This window comes from Trachemys scripta, chromosome 3 (genome assembly GCF_013100865.1).
Source record: "Trachemys scripta elegans isolate TJP31775 chromosome 3, CAS_Tse_1.0, whole genome shotgun sequence".
NCBI classification, from domain to species: domain Eukaryota; kingdom Metazoa; phylum Chordata; order Testudines; family Emydidae; genus Trachemys; species Trachemys scripta.
In genome coordinates, this window is record NC_048300.1 from 148,523,636 (window position 1) to 148,542,936 (window position 19,301).

Here is a 19,301-nt window from a genome sequence, read left to right on the forward strand (position 1 = left end):
CACTATGCTTTGAGTTTGTCATTGATTAATAAATTCAAGCGTGCTGATTTTGTCAATGATATTTTTTACTTGCTAAAGTAACATGGGGATGAAAGGAAAACATTTGCTGATGTGGAAGAAATTGGAAGAGAGATCAAGAAAATCAGGGAATCTCATTTCATGATACAGTTGTCTCAGGGGATATAAAGTTCTTCAGGGATAGTGTTTTAAAAGGGAGGGAATGTTAAAGCTTGATTTAAAACTTCCAGAAATTTTTAAATATGTACTGTAGCTGCTAAAAGAAACTAAAAAGAGCTTTTTTAGAAAGGCTTTAATGCTACAGAATGACACATATCATACCAGTCCACACAAGCTAATCAGCATGTAGTGGAGGGCTAGAAAGACACTAAAGCTCTCTGTCTTTTTTGATGAAAGTTGCCATATAAGCAAAAAAAAAGAAAAGTGAGAAGAAACTGAAAGGGAATGTCAGCTTCCTGAAGATGTAGCTACTAATTAGCTCTATGAATGACAAGTTGAAGGCTCCATTCCCACAGAATATAATATAATAATAGCAGATAAAAATCATAGCAGAGGAACCTGCTTCCACTGTAGTTAAGGCTACACAGGCATTTCCACTGAACTCCATTTTCAGTTGGTTGTAATTTTCTGAAGCTTTTACCTTAGGTTGACATTTTCCCAGCTTCTCACCAAAAGTGATTTTTTTTTATGTTTGAATATAAACCTTTAAGCTATTTTTGATTACAAGGAAAGTGAAAAGGTTAAACTTTCCCCATTGTTAAAAATATTTCTTATTTTCAATGGATGTAGTCCCAAAACTGTTGGATGTAAAAATCAGGCTTGCTAATATCCTTCATTGAGAAGAAGTGTTCCTGTAAAACTATGGCATTGATTTGACAGAGTTATAATCCACTGGAAATCACATTATGCAGGTGCAATGCAATTTGAATAGTTGTCTTGCTAAGCTCATAAAGTGTGCAGCTAAAGAAAGCCTCATTGTGCAGTGAAATGTTATTTATGACTGCAGTAATGATATAGGTCACCGGAGACCAGGTTTATGTGCTGTCCATCTTGAATGCTAAAAGCTGCACAGTTGGTAATGTTCATAAAAAGGGGTTCCATATAGGATAAATTAATGACTATAATAATGTATAGCACAATGGGCATAGTGAAGCTTGTATGTACAACCTTAACTTTGGCATTTCTTGACTTTTGAGTGCTTAACTGTATAATATTTAATTTTTCTTAGTCTAGGATTTTATTGCAGGGGCAGGGCAGATTACTGGAATTATTCCACTCAAGAAATACACTAGGACCACTGCTGAAAAATTGTTAACTAAATTACATTTTGTTTCACTGCAACATTTCTCTTTCTTTGAGCCAATCATTTGGAGCAACTGTACCTACAATCCAGGATCACACAGTGCTATAGCATATAGCCTGTAGTAATGACCTAGGGGACTAACTTTATTACATTTTATTTACACAGGCTCCATTAAGTATGAAACTTTCCAGTGTCATTTACACAGGGTTTATATATAATGGCCGATTAATTGACAGGCATTTGCTGAACAGCCAAGATAGCTGTGAAAACTTCAGTAACTTTTTTAAAAGAATTGAGAAAAATGAATGGATCTAGAATATGTTACCTTGGTCATGCACTGTAGAATCACATGGAAAAAGTAGGCAATCTTTTTTTGGAGCATTTGGCTAGCAGGGATAATAAACCCAGAGGACGCATCAGGGAAGCACAGAGGAGTAGCTGTAGCCTATTTGCTGAATTAAATTCATACATTAAAAATGACCTAATGAACCCTCCATAATCAGAGTAAGTACTAAATGAAGAAGCCCTGATCTGATTAACTGAAGAACATAGGTCCACCGATATCCAAGGCCATTAGGTGGCTGCTTCTCTGTGTATTGAAGGTTGCAGATGATTCACTATCAAACATAATTACATCAATCAAAAAAAGCATAAAACAAAAACAGGTGAAAAGATGAAGATATAGTTTAAAAATAAATAACTTGGCTCTACCCAAATTTATAAAGAAGTTGCTCTCTATAAATACATCAGAGGGATAAATACCAGGGAGGGAGAGGAGTTATTTAAGCTAAGCGCCAATGTGGACACAAGAACAAATGGATATAAACTGGCCATCAACAAGTTTATGCTCGAAATTAGACAAAGGTTTCTAACTATCAGAGGAGTGAAGTTCTGGAACAGCCTTCCAAGGGGAGCAGTGAGGGCAATAAACCTAACTTGCTTCAAGACTGAGCTTGATAAATTTATGGAGGGGATGGTATAATGGCATGTGGCCCATCGGCATCTGCCAGTAGCAAAAAATCCCCAACTGCTGGAGATGGGACACTAGATGGGGAGGGCTCGGAGTTACTACAGATCATTCTTTCCCAGGTGTCTGGCTGGTGGGTCTTGCCCACATGCTCAGGATCTAATTGATAACCATATTTGGGTTCAGGAAGGAATTTTCCCTCAGTTCATATTAGCAAAGACCCTGGGGGGTTTACGCCTTCCTGTGTAGCATGGGTCACAGGTCACTTGCAGGTTTAAACTAGTGTAAATGGTGAATTCTCTATAACTTGAAATCTTTAAACCATGATTTGAGGACTTCAGTAACTTAGCCAGAGATTAGGGTTCTATTACAGGAGTGGGTGGATGAGGTTCTGTGGCCTGCAGTGTGCAAATCAGATTAGATGATCACGATGGTCCCGTCTGACCTTAAAGTCTATGACTCTATGGGTAACTCAACAGTGAAATACATCCTCAGAAAGTCAGGGTAGGTCTATACTTACCTCCGGGTCGGGCGGTAAGCAATCGATCTTCTGGGATCGATCCCGGAAGTGCTCGCCATCGATGCTGGTACTCCTGCTCGGCGAGAGGAGTACACGGCATTGATGGGGGAGCCTGCCTGCCGCATCTGGACCCGCGGTAAGTTCGAACTAAGGTACTTCGACTTCAGCTATGTTATTCACGTAGCTGAAGTTGCGTATCTTAGTTTGAAGTGGGGGGTTAGTGTGGACCAGGCCTCAGTCTTTAAGTCTTACTAAGGTAGTTTTTTTTCTTCAGCTTCTTACAGTGCTTCTTTTATCTGCTGAAAGCAGCAGTTTTAGTCAATGCTGAGTGAAAAGCAGTGCTTCTTCTCTGATGCATATGAAAACTAAATCTTTTAGGAAACAAGTTGTGCTGAATGCTAAGAAGAGATAATTTATCTATCACTTTGCAATTTGTAATGCAATTTTACCTCCTTTTGAGGAAAAAGTTTTGGTGTTGCAGCTGTATTAGTCAGCAACATACAAATTAGCCTTTTAATGACGTATGTAACAATTTTTTTTTACAAAAATTAAGACTTTTGTGAAAGGGAAGTGAAAACAATTCTTGCCAATCCTGAAGTTTTGTTCTGGCTACATTAAAGTCTTGTGGCACAAACATTTTTAAGCAGTTGAATAGCATAGCATATGCATTCAAGTTAGTTAGGCTTAAATCAGCAAGACATTGTGCAAACATAAATTTTAAAAAGCATTAAAATTATGGTGAGTCTCTCAAACACCTGGCCCACAACTACAGAAAATCTTGTGATGAGTATGTTTTCTTTTCTGATTATAAATCACTTACACTGTAATATAATGAAAATAATTTCAATCAATCATAGTCCAGAAAAGCCAACCTTTAGCACTTCAGGAAAAACAGTTGACAATACATTTCTCCAGTCACACGTCATTATGCTCAGATAAACACTATGCTCTACAATAATTACCTACTTTAAATTGTGATCTTTAGTCAGTTCCTGCCCTGCCCACAATTTCCTACACACACAAATGGATAAAGTCTCTCTCCAATCCTGCCCTTTGCACCAGAACTGAAATTTCTGGGCAATGTGAAAAATGGGCAGCAACAAAGATCTTGCTTTGTTTGCTCCAATCCCTTTTTCAAGTTTAATTTTGTTGTAAAATTATAGTCTTATTGAAGTCTAGGCGGGTGTATCATTGGCTTTGATGGGCCAAGATTTTGGCTTGTGAAGAGAAGTTAATATTACCTGTTACTGGACTACAATACATCACTTAGTTCAGGGCTATCCATCTCAACTCACACTAGAAGCATCTGGCTCATGAAAAGGCTTGACCATGATGCTAAAATCCTTCTCTTGGAATGCAAGCTCTCCCATAATTCCCTGAAATTGCTAACAACCATTTTAGTTTTGTTCTGACTGAGAAACCAGCATTAACATTCACATTCCCTTGGGTAAGCTTACTGTGGAGTCTTTTAAATAGCCAGCTTGAAACATGGATTTTTCATCAAGTGAACTGAAAGATGAACATTGGACCATCTAACCACATGCAAATTTCTCCCAGGGGGCAGGAGATACACACAGTCCTCTGTGGTGTGGTTCATAACACTGAAGGAGAAAAGGAATTAGATTTGTCTTGGGAAAATACTTGGTAAACATAATATTGCCATATAAGGAGTAGAGATGATCTGGAACTAAAATCCCAAACCTGAATCCCCCCAAAACTTTGGAGAAGTTTTGATTCACATTCACAGCCAAACTTTGTGGTTCTGGCCCATTCATAAGTAATTTTCTGAGAAAACTGAAAACAGCAGAAAATTACTTACAGCATCTCTGAGGCCTGGTCTATACTACCCGCCTGAATCGGCGGGTAGAAATCGACCTCTCGGGGATCGATTTATCGCGTCCCGTCGGGACGCGACAATCGATCCCCGAATCGGCGCTCTAACTCCACCAGCGGAGGTGGTAGTAAGCGCCGCCGACAAAAAGCGGCAGAAGTCGATTTTGCCGCCGTCCTCACAACGGGGTAAGTCGGCTGTAATACGTCGAATTCAGCTACGCTATTCACGTAGCTGAATTTGCGTATCTTAAATCGACTCCCCGCTGTAGTGTAGATGTACCCTGAGTCTCTAACACAGAAAAGAAGTAATATATAGATATATAAACATATTCAGAGAGAGCTGTGTGTGTTTAAGAATTGTATTAGACATCATTTCAAGAGCCATGGAGTCCTCACCATTTAAAGGTTCTTCTGCACTTCTCAGAGGTACAGGAAAGCGTGCCACAAATCTTCTAGTTTTCTGCTACTTTGAGCCCTATACTGACATATTTAACTACCCTCAGTAGCACAATAATGGGTACCCAGATACCATCGAAATGAGCATGGTATAATAAGATTAGATACAGAGAGAGGGTAAAAAAATTAGAGAAAATATCAGTATTATCATTACAACTGAGCAAATTACTTTTAATGAATCATTTATCTGATTAATTTAGTCTCTTTTTCTGTAATCATAATAACCATGAGCAGATTGCAAGTTTATAGTTTTTTTGTTATTAGGAAGTATTTTTGAGATTTTATTTTAACTCTGTGGGTTGATTGTGAAAAGTTATCTGAATGGTCAAAATTGATTATCACTTTTTGTTTTATTTTAATTTTCCTTTCAGAAAATTTCAGTAGTTATAAGTATCAAGTGATCAGATTTATTAAGAGTAAATGATGAGCAAATTAGAACCTGATTCCAGGAAAATCTATCCTCTCATGGAAGATTTCTTTTGAACATTAAAATGCATCTGTTTCCTTAAGTAGAGAAGGAACAAGAGCTAGCTAAGACATTTATAATCATGTGGTTATAAAGGAGAAATACAATAATTTGATTTTGCAAAAAATATCACGAAGGATATTTTGGGAAAGCATTTACACCATCAAAGAGTCACAATATACTTTCAGTTCCTCTTTGCTCCAGGGAGCTCCAGCCATTTATGTGACACAGATTCCTTACATCCAGCAGTGGCCAGCACAGCTGTATGGAGGATGAAATCATCTGTGTCAGGTAAAAAGCGCCTTACTCGGGCTATTGACATCACAGGTTACAGCTTGGGGAAGAAGTGAACTGAGCATGCTCAGCAGGGTTGCTCCTCCTTCTCTTAAGCAGGTGGTTAGGTAATATCAGGAAGTAAATGAAACTGAGACATAAAGGACTCGTGCTCCAGAAGAAACAGGAAAACTTCAAATACAATATGCAAAGTATGCCAACGAAAAATATCAAAAGGAACAGGAGAACAAATTTTATATTCAAACTTCTAAGAGGATATAACAAACAATGCAGAGGAAAAGCATATAAACTAAAATCTATTAATAAATGCACTTAATATCCCCTTAAGTATATATTGAAATAATTAGTGTGTATTTGCATAAGAGTTATGCAGGTTAAGTAAGGATGATAAATTGGTTTCTTGAGGTGAGAAACAAGAAAGGATAACTATGGAACTAACTGCATGAAAAGAAACAGATTTATCAATGGGAAAGAAAATAGTTAAAGAACAGGATATCAATTTTTTCTCATAAGATCAACATGCCCCATCCCTCTCTTACCAAAACTCCTCACACCACCTCTTCTGTAGGTTCTTTTCACATGTAAAAGCCATCTATTATAAGTATCATTATTTCTTGTAAGGTATATGCAACACTGCTCAAATTTCATCTTTTAGATATAAGTCACCCATATGGTGAATGCATTGCTAAAAGTCACCCATATGTTGAATGTATTGCTAAAATGAATAAACACTGTTCTTGAATAGTATGGTAATATGGAAAAAAGTAAAACATTGGCACTTTGTTCATAGACCATACAATCACTAGTTTCTATGTGCTAAACCCAAATATTATTACTATTACTACTGTATTGCACATGTCTTATTTTAAGCTTGGGCTGTCCCTTTCATCTGCATCCATTAAATGTAGTCTATCTGTAAACATATGAAGAAAGTTTTTCACATTTATAGCTGCAATCTGCTCTATCCCATAATAATGTATGCAGGAACGCTTATTAAAAATGAATTTCTGGATATATATTAAAAAGTTAGACCTTACATTGTTTAATATATCATTATAAAGATAAAGGTAAAGTTTATGCCTCATTAACCACCTCAACACACCAGCAGCTCCTTATTCATCCTACCAAGTGCACTGGAAATCATAAAATATTGATGGCAATATAGAAGGCTGGGAACTCCTAAATCCCATTACAAGGGGGTTTAACATTTTCAGATACAACATACTGCTGTAAATATGGAGAAAAAAATGTATGCCAATAGTAGGGCTGTCAACTAATCGCAGTTAACTCACACGATTAACTCAAAACAATTAATCATGATTAATTGCACCGTTAAACAATAGAATACCTATTGAAATTTATTATATATTTTTGGATGTTTTTCTACATTTTCAAATATATTGATTTCTATTACAACACAGAATACAAAGTGTACAGTGCTCACTTTATATTGTTATTTTTATTACAAATATTTGCATTGTAAAAATGATGAAAAGAAATGGTATTTTTCAGTTCACTTCATACAAGCACTGCAATCTTTTCATCATGAAAGTGTAACTTACAAATGTCTTTTTTTTTTGGTTACATAACTGCACTCAAAAACAAAACAATGTAAAACTTAAGCCTACAAGTCCAGTCACTCCTACTTCTTGTTCAGTCAATCGCTAGGACAAATAAGTTTGTTTACATTTACAGGAGATACTGCTGCCTGCTTCTTATTTACAATGTCATCTGAAAGTGAGGACAGGCATTTGCATGGCACTTTTGTAGCTGGCGTTGCAAGGTATTTACATGCCAGATATGCTAAACATTCATATGTCCCTTGATGCTTCGGTCACCATTCCAGAAGACATGCTTCCATGCTGATGACGCTTGTTAAAAAAATGTGTTAATTAAATTTGTGACTGAACTCCTTGGGGAAGAACTGTATGTCTCTGGTTCTGTTTTACCCACTTTCTGCCATATATTTCATGTTATAGCAGTCTCAGATGATGACCCAGCACATGTTCATTTTAAGAACACTTTCACAGAAGATTTAACAAAATGCAAAGAAGGTACCAATGTGAGATTTCTAAAAATAGCTACAGCACTCTACCCAAGGTTTAAGAATCTGAAGTGCCTTCCAAAATCTGAGATGGATGATGTGTGGAGCATGCTTTCAGAAATCTTAAAAGAGCAACACTCAGATGCAGAATCCGAACCACCAAAAAAGAAAATCAAGCTTCTGTTGGTGGCATGTGACTCAGATGATGAAAATGAACATGCATTGGTCCACTCTGCTTTGAATCGTTATCGAGCAGAACCCATCATCAGCATGGAATGATGGTTGAAGCATGAAGGGACATATGAATCTTTAGTGCATCTGGCATGTAGATATCTTGCGATTCCAGCTACAACAGTGGCATGCAAACGCCTGTTCTCACTGTCAAGTGACATTGTAAACAAGAACTGGGCAGTATTATCTCCTGCAAATGTAAGCAAACTTGTTTGTCTGAGCGATTGGCTTAACAAGAAGTAGGACTGAGTGGACTTGCAGGCTCTAAAGTTTTACATTGTTTTATGTTTGAATGCAGTTTTTTTGTACATAATTCTACATTTGTAAGTTCGACTTTCATGATAGAGTTTGCACTACAGTACTTGTATTAGGTGAATTGAAAAATACTATTTCTTTTACAGTGCAGATACTTGTAATAAAAAATAAATAGAAAGTGAGCACTGTACACTTTGTATTGTGTTGTAATTGAAATCAATATATTTGAAAATGTAGAAAACATCCACAAATATTTAAATAAATGGCATTCTATTATTGTTCAACAGCACAATTAATCGTGATTAATTTTTTTAATCGCGTGATTAATTGTGATTTTTTTTTATCGCTTGACAGTCCTAGTCAATAGGAAGTTCTGTCCTATAATTTCAAAACCAAGTTTTAGTCACTAAAAAAAAATCTGCCAAATGAAAATATTGATGCCTATGTTTTTCCTTAATCAACAAGTGATCTACATTGCATTGTTTAAAAAATTTAACCTGATCATTCTGGATTAAAAGTAATGCAACTGACCACATTGCACATTAAGTGGGAGGCCTGTTGTCTGGCTTGCTTGAGGAAGGTGGGTACCTCTTTAAGTGGTAGAGAGACTTGAAGAGATTTTGCAGCAGCCTCAGAGCAGGTCATTGTGAGGATGCTGACCCATCCCCCTATGTGGACAGTTATACAAGTACATGCTGGGCAGGAGAAACCCTCTTTTACCTGGACCACTTCATTCTTTAAAAAATTTAACCTGATCATCCTGAATTAGAAGTAATGTAATTAAATGGTGGTGTAAAAAAGCTGAGTGGAAACAACATGCCCAGTCCTGAGTCATAAGTAAGTCCTTACTCAGGTTATACTCCTATTAAGATTGAATAAAGTCTGCAAGACTGGACCTAATATGTGAATTAGACAAGAACTCTGAGCTACTGAACATTGATTTAAATAAATGCAGCCAATTGTGTTCCTTGTAAAAGGACATCCAGTTATTTTTACTCAGTTTTTACTTTTAAATTCATCCTAAAATATATCAGTTTTAAAAGAAGCAAGCATTATTAACAAAAAAAAATACTACCCTCTACCCCGATATAACGTGACCAGATATAACACGAATTCGGATATAACGCAGTAAAGCAGTGCTCGGGGGGGGGGAGAGAAGGGGGGCTGAGCACTCTGGCGGATCAAAGCAAGTTCAATATAATGCGGTTTCACCTATAAGGCAGTAAGATTTTTTGGCTCCTGAGGACAGCGTTATATCAGGGTAGAGGTGTAATGTATTTGCTGTCTCCACATTCCTCACATCATCGAGTGCTTTTGCAGTAACAGCTATCCCCTGTTAATACACCAAGTAGAATTAATCAATGCTGTATTGATTTAGAGACAGATCAGTACTGCATGGGGAGCTTTTCCCCCCACCCCAAATCAGTTAGATTATTAGAACTGGAAAGATCAGAAAGCCCCACAGCTCAATTCACCACTTTGTACAGAGTGCCAAATATGCTATACAGTGAAGTGTCCAACTATGCAATAAAGTTATAATGTCATAATTCACAGTCATTATGAAAGCCCACGTAAAGTACACAGGAGAGTATCTCTTTGGAGTGGGGAGGAACCTGAGGCTGGTTGGAGGGACCAGTTCCCAGGATTTGATGGCAACTTGCCAAAAATGCCTGTGCAAATCAAAATCTAGAGATATAATAATGTGTACTGCATGCATATATGTTAAGCAATATCAAGGACACGTTCGATTCACTCCCATACTATGATGTTCCATATATATATATAAATATATATATATAAAAGCGTAAATATGCTAACAGCAATCCTAATAATACAGAGTGCAGTTCCCATGGAAGGTATGCTTCTCCTGTGGGGGTGCAGCCTTAGTCTCAAATTAGGCCTGTGCTCTGACCTCTGCAGGATGAAATATTGCCATTCCCTGACACAGTTATAGCATTGCTGCCTGCAAGTCAGGGATGGGTAACGCTATGCTTGGCTGTCAGGCCTCCAGCACCTTTTGCTGTTCAGATGACTGAAGAAAGCTTGCTAATTCCCATTGCCTGATATGCTAAGGTAAAAGTCTGGAGTGATGCCTCTGGGCTTGGATCCTGGCTCTGTACTACATCTGTCTGGCTGGGAACGGAAGCTAAGAAAAACACACCTGCTCTTTCTCCCACATCCATCCACTATTTCCTCCAGTGCAGAGAATGCATAGCTGGATGAGCAGCCACTTACTGAACACAGAGTTCTGCTTGCTCCACATAAACATACTTATTTGACCCAGAAATGCTGCACAGTGGTCCTATCTCAGAAAATGCATAGGCCTTGTTGCACATTTCAATAATGAATCAGACCATTCCACAACTTTTCCACTTTCCAAAATGTATGATTTGCCTTATTCACATGGGATTCATGAAGCACCATCCACTATACTTTTGCCCATTTTTAGGCAGTATCTTTTGCCAGCATCAGCATGATGAAAATACTTCAGATGTAAAATCAAAAGGCTGACTTCCCATGAATTAGAAGTCAACTGAATTTTTGCTGCAGCAAGAGTTAAGACACAGCAAATGATATATATCAAATTAAAAATATTTTTAAAAAAATAAACTAGATTTCCTGAAGGCAGATGGAAGGACCTTGTATCAGAAAAATCAAAAGTCAGGTTGTAATTGTACTCATATCTACTGAAATAAGCTCTTTATTACATTTTATCATCTCCTGCTCTTTTCTTGAACTCTTTAGAACTATAGAGATTGATCACTGCCCACAGGTTTTAATGAATTTGTTTGATTATCCTAATTTTGGCAACTGCACACAAACCAGGAATGGTCTTGGGTTTTTTGTTGTTGTTTTGTTTTGGGGTTTGTTTGTTTTTTGTTTTTTTGCAAAAGATTATTTTAAAATTTCAGTTCAATAATTAACATTAATATACTTCACATTTACTTTACTAACAACATTATAATAATAAATGATAAAAGAAAGCATGGATTCTAACCACTTTGTCCTCCTTTGGGAAAGCATCCAAGGAAGCAGAGTAAAGACAAAAAAGAAACAGGAAGAGAAAAAGATTTTAGGCAGATTTCAAAGAAAGGCAATTCTAGTAAGTGTCTCTATAAAGAGTTAAAAATGTAAGAATTAAAAAAAATATATAGCATTTGTAAATAAAAATATTTATAGTACTACATGTCCAAAAATATATATATTCTAACATAGACCCATAGAAGCATGAAAGATTGTAGCAAAGAATGGAGAAGTCAAAGAAGAATGGAAATATTAACAATTAATATGTCAGTTTTGCCATGAGAAACACTTTCTAAATGTTTTAAGGGCACCTAATAGGGCCCTGTAGTTATGTATTTGTGTTTTCATCACAGGTTGCTTGTTTTCAAGAGTCCATAACTTAACACTTCCTCTCCTAGAAACGTGTCAAGTCAACATACTAGACAAGGTCTTAACCCAGTTATGACATCAGGGGGGTCTTTTTATTTTATTTATTTATTTTAAATAGGACAATTTTACCATTTTAAAGTTTTAAGTGAGTCAAAAATTGGAAGTTAATTGGTTTTAGAGCTATACTACAAAAACAACTATTAGATAAGCTATAACACTGATGTGTCTTGACCCAGTTACAACATGGTTAAAATCTGTAACATGGCCAGGCCTTAGCCATGTTCCATAACTGGACTAAAGCTCTAGCCATTTCCAAGGCTTTAGTCCAGTCATCTGCCCCAGTAATAACAACACTAGGTCATGTGCACAAAACAAATTGTAACGGTTTCATAACTGGGTAAGAGGACAACTATGTAACCAGATTGATGAGTCTGTTGCTTTTCCAGCATGGATGGGGTCCTATCAATCAAAAATAGGTTATTTTATATTGAATGCTTGAAGTCTCTGTTGTGGGCTGACTTTCTTTATTGTGCCTAGGTACTGCAATTTACTATACTTAATTGGTAACAGCCTTGCAAAACCATCATGAACATTTCCCAGACCAGATACAAAAATATTCTAACTCACATTTACCCTGATAACAATGTTGATATTAGTTAAAAAATTATTGGTTTTTCTCTCCTGTCCTTGCCTTGTGTGACAATAGTACAGAATTTTGCAAAACTAATAGAAACCACCACTGTTCTAAAGGTCTAAAAAAGAATGATAATTACTGCAACGACTAAGCACAACAAGAAAAATTCAGGAAGTAGTTTAAACCTTAATTCTGAATGTCTTTGGTTTTAAGTCACACCCCTTGGCTTTATTTTAAATACAGTAAACCAAATTTATGCGTGGTGCAATACTACTGAAGTTAATGTTATATCAGGAACAAATTTTGGACCAATGTTGATGTGTGACCAGAAATATTAGATAAGGAATAATTAAAACATGTTCAAGTTCTTCTGAATAAGCTGTGTTATACATCTTGCACTGCCTAATATTACCTAAAATACCAAAGTAAACTAGTTTTTCCTATATAACTTGTTCTAATGATACCACCTGCAGGTGATAGGATGTGGTGCACACACACAGTTTTAAAACTCTGAACATATTCAGCAGGTCATATATGCAGCTGCATTCTTCTTTCAAAAAGTGCATTTAACTCCAAGTAGGGTTATTGGCAGTTAAACGGGTATACTAAGAGTATAACATATTCAAGGTATAACTCTGAAATAGGCTGTTTCTGCATTTTTAATTTTTTTAAAACCCGAATTTCAAAAGATCCTTAATAAAATAAATTCTAGTTCAGAGAAGAGGAAAAGTGCACAACAATTGTTCAGTTGTAGAAGGGATTAGCTGTATTATGTATTTTGTTTCTTGTAAATTTTTGAATTGAGTTCATATAGAAAAAGGGAGCTTCAAATATATTTAGGACACTGTCAAAGATTCTAGTGCCTTGATACAGCATCTGGGAAGCTGGACTAGGTCTCACAATAGTTAACATATCCGTTGATAAGATGAAAGACTATTTAAACATTTTAGAGCATATTATGGGGCCAGGATATCCCCCTAAAATCAGCATGTGGCAGTGGTCTTCTACATATATATCTCAACTCTCATGAATGAGTGAGATAGTTAGCCACCAATGGATCTATGATGCCAGAGAAAAGGGAATTGCCGGCTAGAAGGCTTCCATATAGATCCCTGGGAAACCTAAAGGTTTGGGGCCAAGCTCTCCAGCTCATTCTATACAGGTGGAAAAGAGGGCACACACCCCACCTGCCTGACAGAAGGATCAGGAATTAACTCCATGAGAGGGAATCTAGTCCATGGTAACTTACAAGACCACTACAATTTAAAACTAAACTAAATTAAAACTAAACTAAAACTAATACACTTAGTGTATTAAATCTCCATACTTTTGGAATACATTGTTTTGACTTGTTACCTACCACCACAGAAACCCCACCTTAGAAAGGATCAAAATGAAATGATGGATGGAAGAGATGCTAAAGTAAGATAAGTGAGGAACAATTTGTAGGTTTGAATGTATCAATATTTGCAATAAAAACTATACAGTAGAAAACTTACATTGTTTGATCGTAGAGAAACACGACCTCCACATCGGGCACAAAACTTGGTCCGGCAGTAAGAGCATAAATGGCCACAGCCATCAGCAAACTTTGTTTTAAGACAGATTCCGCACGTTGGTGCATCATCCTTGTGCTCTCCCTGGTAGCGGCGGGATTCTTCACCTATTTTTCTTACTTGCTCTTTATAACTTTCAAATTGTTGATGCAACCTCCTGCACAGAAGAGAAAACAGTTTATAACAATAACAAGTCAAACTATTTGTGTTTTGATTTACAATAGCATCTAACATTCTAGGCACTTTTACAACAAATAAAATACACAATATCAAATACAAGTTGAACTTGAAAGACTGCCCCACCAGCTTTAAAATTCACATAAAAAATCATAGGCATAAACTAACAGGAGAAAATGGTCAAAAGATAATTATTTAAAAGATGTCAGGCGAATCATTTTACATGACTAATACCAATTTCAAATATACAGTTACAGTTCACCAAAAAACCCTAGTCAGATGTAAAAGTATCTAACAAGTATGAAATCAAAGCTAAAAATATCAATATTTGCTTGAGCAAAGTTTCATCTATTATTATTTATTTATTTACATTGCACTAGTGTCCATAGGTTATAATTAGGATGCGTGTTGCAAGTTCAGTTTAAAAGGTTAGACTGCTATGGAACAACTAAAGACCATAACTTAAAGATTTCAACAAACATTCCACCATCATCTCTAAAACCAAGAAAAAATTCCCCAAGAGAAATGCACATATTTTAACATAAACAGCCAGACCAGTGTCAAATAAAATAAAAAATGCCTGCAGTATTGATACCAGAGGTATATGGACTTACTAAAGATTACACTCTGGCTCTTACTACAGTGGTCTCTTTCAGTGTAATTGCAGGGCTCTTCCTTCACAGTGTACCTAGAATTCTGACATGAGATTTCATGCTTTGCATAAATCCACATGAAATTACATGGATGTTATAGAGTGTACCATATATTCCAGTTTTCAGGTGCCAGATTAGGCCAGTTAGCAGTGGTTCTATAAACAAGCAGTTTTTCCTTGGTTGTTTCCAATTTTGTTCTAGAATCTAAATTCTTCATTTAAAAAAAATGTAATCACAACCCTTATGGTGGTGAAGGTAACCTTCAAAATGTGAACCATATGAAAATAAACACAGTGGTGTCTTTTTGAGTCTGCAAATCTCCTTAAATAATAAATAGCTTTGAGAAAAGTAAGGACTTCTATTGATCTGAATGAGATGGTGACTGAAGCTTAATTATGACAATTTGAACTTCAACATTGTTAGCTGATCAAACCGTACAAGAACGAACATCTACACCATCTACTGTGAGTAGTGGCACATTTAGCTGCCACAAGTAGGAAAATGTTTCATAGTGGGAACCAAGACATCACCACTACTTATTTTTTCCTGTCTGACCTCTGGCTTTCTGTCTATTACAACTAGCATGGAAGTTATAGATCCCATATGTGTGAGAGCACAATACAGAGAGACATTTATAAAAGATATACACCTCACCATCCTTATGTATAGACCACATGCAACATTTTCACATATTTATACTGTTTTAAATATATATCTCCTTATATATTATAAAACATGAAAAACTAAATATCTTATTAATAGAAACAGGACATCTTGAAATTAATACATTATGTAAGTACATTTGTCTGTCCATGAAAGCCTTGATTATGCTCTTCATCATTTCCTCCTGCTTTGAGCTGGCTACTTTATACTAGCTTTGAGAATCACGCCCTTTAACAGATTTTAGTTATAAATATTTTCCTCTTGTGGGAGCTCGATATTTGAGTGCCATTTTTTGAGATACAAATAGAACTTAATCTTAACTAGTAACAATCAATTCAAACTTCCCCCAAAGATTCTTTAAACTAGTTGGATATTTTTCTTTTTTAGATGCTATTCAAGCTTTGCAATTCATAATCCAATTAACTAATAGATTGGCCGCTGGAATTCATGATAAAATACATATATTTGGTGTTAGAAATGGTTGTTCGTAATTAAATAAATTAATAATAGTTAAATAATTAACATCAATGTATGTGACCAAACCACGCAGTCTAGTTTGAAGCTTCATTGGTTTCAAATAGTAAAAAGGCTGAAGAAGAATGAACTGAATGGAAGCCTTAATACTTAGGGAATACTGGAACATTTTTTGTTCCAGTACTTGACCAATTCTAATAGTAAGCAAAGAATGATGTTCTCTGTCCTCGTTTTTCCCATATGAGGGTAAGTGAAACATGGGATTCAGGAATAAATCAATCAGCAATTACACTAATAATAGTCACCTTGTTAGGACACCATTCTAATAAAGAAACAGAAGAAAAGAGGCAAAGTTATCCTAATTTTCTCTTTTCCCTCTCTATAAGCATTATACACTATCCTAAGTGTTTTGTGTTAATGAAAAAGCTGGCTGTAGCACCAAAGTCTTATTTTTGCTAAACCGCTTAAGCAACATTTGCAATGTCGGATTAGATAAGAGAAAAATGGGTCAAGAGAATTAGGCAAAATACTGAAAAACAATACTACTACTGGCTACATTATTGGATTTCACCCCTGGTATATAACTACTTTTATTAGACAACTAATGCCATCTGCTCCCATATAGCTTTCTAATGGGAACTATTAAAAATGTTAAGGAATATGTAAAATAACCAATTTAAATATTCAAATAATTTTAAGAGTACCATAGGTAAATCAATTATTACACAGAATGTATCCATCAGGAATTTTGCTTAATGTTATTTAATTTGTGACTAGACTAGTTTTGCTGCAACAAAATTCCTGATGGATATCTTGGTACATTTTGTTCTAGGATGGAATGATAGCATGGAAACTAATTAATTTTTTCCTCCACTACACACTGGCCTGGTATTGCCAAACTTGGGTTATATAGTGAAGCAGGAAAGAACTGATTGCAGAGAGTACAGTACATCTGTTTTTGTCTTAAGATCTTTGCCCTGCTCCTTTTCTATTAAGTATGTGTAGCAAAAAAATTAGTTTTCAAATGTTGATATGAAACAAAAACTTTCATTTCAAATTCTGTTGTTGGAAAACCAAAACAGTTTGTTGAAATTGACATTTTCCATAGATTTTGACAAAACAATATTTTCCAAAGGAAAAATATTTTGGTCAAAAAAATTCTACCAGCTTGACTGATTAGTTTGTCCTAAATTGAATTATTTTTTATTGGAGGGGGGGCAGTATTTGTTATCATATGGCAGTGACCATGATAGACAGAGTTTGGATTCATTATATCCCTTCATTTTCACTCCTAATGGTCTCGCTTTTACTTTTGCTTTGAAACTTCCCCCTATGCTTGGTTTCATCCCAAAGGGTATTTATTTGTTCATCAGTTACCAAGTCAGATTAGCATGAAAAAATACACAATTCCGAACATAAAAAAATTCAGAAGCTTCATACAGACAGAAAAAATATAAAAATTACTGAGGGTACAAAATGCAGACTCACTGAAAAAAAATCAATCTAACTCTCGGTGAGGAAAAAGGTTAGATTTTTTTTTTAAGTTAAGGTTTAAAGTAATGTGTTTTGCCTGTGTAGTAGAAAAGTTTCATATTTGTTTTTGTTTCATATCAACACAGTGCTCACTTAAGTGGGTTCAGAATTGTGGGCACATATGATGCATCAACTGCAATTCTTGTTTTGGATTACTTTATTGGCTCATTCCAAGGATAGATCCTATGAGAAATTCATGTTGTTAGAAGAGCACTTTTCATTTTATAGGAACTACAGGAGCACACTTTATAAAATTCACATTTGGAATTTATCTCCTTCTGCTCAAACAAAGGTGTGGCTTCTCGATCTGCCTCATTCAAGTCAGGGACAAAACTCCTACAGACTTTAATAAGGCCAAGATCTCACACCAGTCTCTGCTCTTTTCTGACTGGTAAATGGGTTCACGAGGCGTAAAGTCCCTCAACTGGGATGGAGAAGGATTACAGCAGCCCATTCTTGTGGGAAAAATAAAGACAAAAAATATTGTGTTAAAGTAGCACTAAACCTGAGAAATTAAGTACATAAAAGTGAGGAAATTCAAAAGGTTAAGAGTTTCTACAGTGACATTATCTCTCCTACATTGCACATATGATATGAAAACCACCAAATGTATTGTTTTATTTTGTTTCTTTTCAAGAAGACCCATTGTTTCTCATTGAAAAAAAAAAGACAGAACGTGACAAAAAGGTCCATTTTGCTTAAAGACATGGTCCATGCTTTTTCTGCGTACATTTTCTAAGAATGCCATGAATTTGCATCAATTTATGTCTAGATATTTTGAAAAGCTTTGAAATATGTAGCTAGTCACTTCATATGTCCAGCAGATGGCACTGAAGATTGCATTTTCACATCTTCTCTTATGTTCAACTGAAATTACTGAGTCTCACAACCTTAAACATCTAATTTTCTATACTAAAATTATGTTCTGCTGCGGTCACATCTTATTAGAAAAAAAGGTGTCTTCTCATAAGTGGCATTGCTGTAAGAAGTGCAAAGGACAGCTCAGCAGCTGTAGCACATATGGTGTGAAAAAAACAGTGCTCTGAATAAGATGCAGTATCTTGCCCCCTACACATACACAATTTTTTCATAAAATCAGTTAGATTTTTTTGTCTATCTTTATCAGCATTTTTAATTTTACATCAGCCTTAGCAATCAGCCCAAGAAGGTAAATTCTATGATCTACTTCAGAATGAACATGCCAAATTATGTGCTCTGGTGTATTTTCTTTAATTACTTGATCATACTCTGCTTTCAAAGCCAGGAGTAGAATCCAGCAATCTTGATACCCAGAATTCCACTGCTATCTCACAAAGAACTGTGTGTATCATGTCCCATTCTATGGGTTGGTCCACACAGGGTTTGTCTTTAGTAGGAAAAGTAGTCAAGTTTAGATTGGGCTTAGCTAACACATGCTAAGAATAGAGACTACATGTGACCCAAACACTTTGCTTCCCTTATCAGTTTTCTACCATTCCTAGCTTTGTATTTATATATATATATATATATATATATTACTATCACCTTCCACTTTATTTTATTTTATTTTTTATAGCTGCCTTCCCTTTACCTCTAAATCAGGTCATTTTTTTAACCAACACAGCCTTCTTCCTTGATTACAGGATTGTGGCTTTTGGGGCATCTAGTAAAGGGTTTTTAAACAATTCTCAGTTCTCATTCACATTTTTCTGATTATATTCTTCTTCTGATTTGGCTCATAATTATTTTCAGCTTTGTGAAACTGGCCCTTTTATTGCATCAAATATATACACCACTGGTCTAGACTTTAGTCTATTTGTCCATTATAAATGTAATCAAGTCACAATCTCTT

General features: G+C 35.8%; 1 protein-coding gene across 1 annotated transcript in view; it reads right to left on the reverse strand.

Annotated features, from left to right (window-relative positions):
- The window catches only part of RIMS1 (regulating synaptic membrane exocytosis 1), a gene marked incomplete in the record, with an annotated part of 487,692 nt that overhangs the window by 315,661 nt on the left and 152,730 nt on the right, over positions 1 to 19,301 (reverse strand). The window contains 2 exon segments of the mRNA XM_034766209.1: positions 11,386 to 11,397; positions 13,914 to 14,127. Coding sequence (XP_034622100.1) covers positions 11,386 to 11,397; positions 13,914 to 14,127 — 226 coding nt within the window.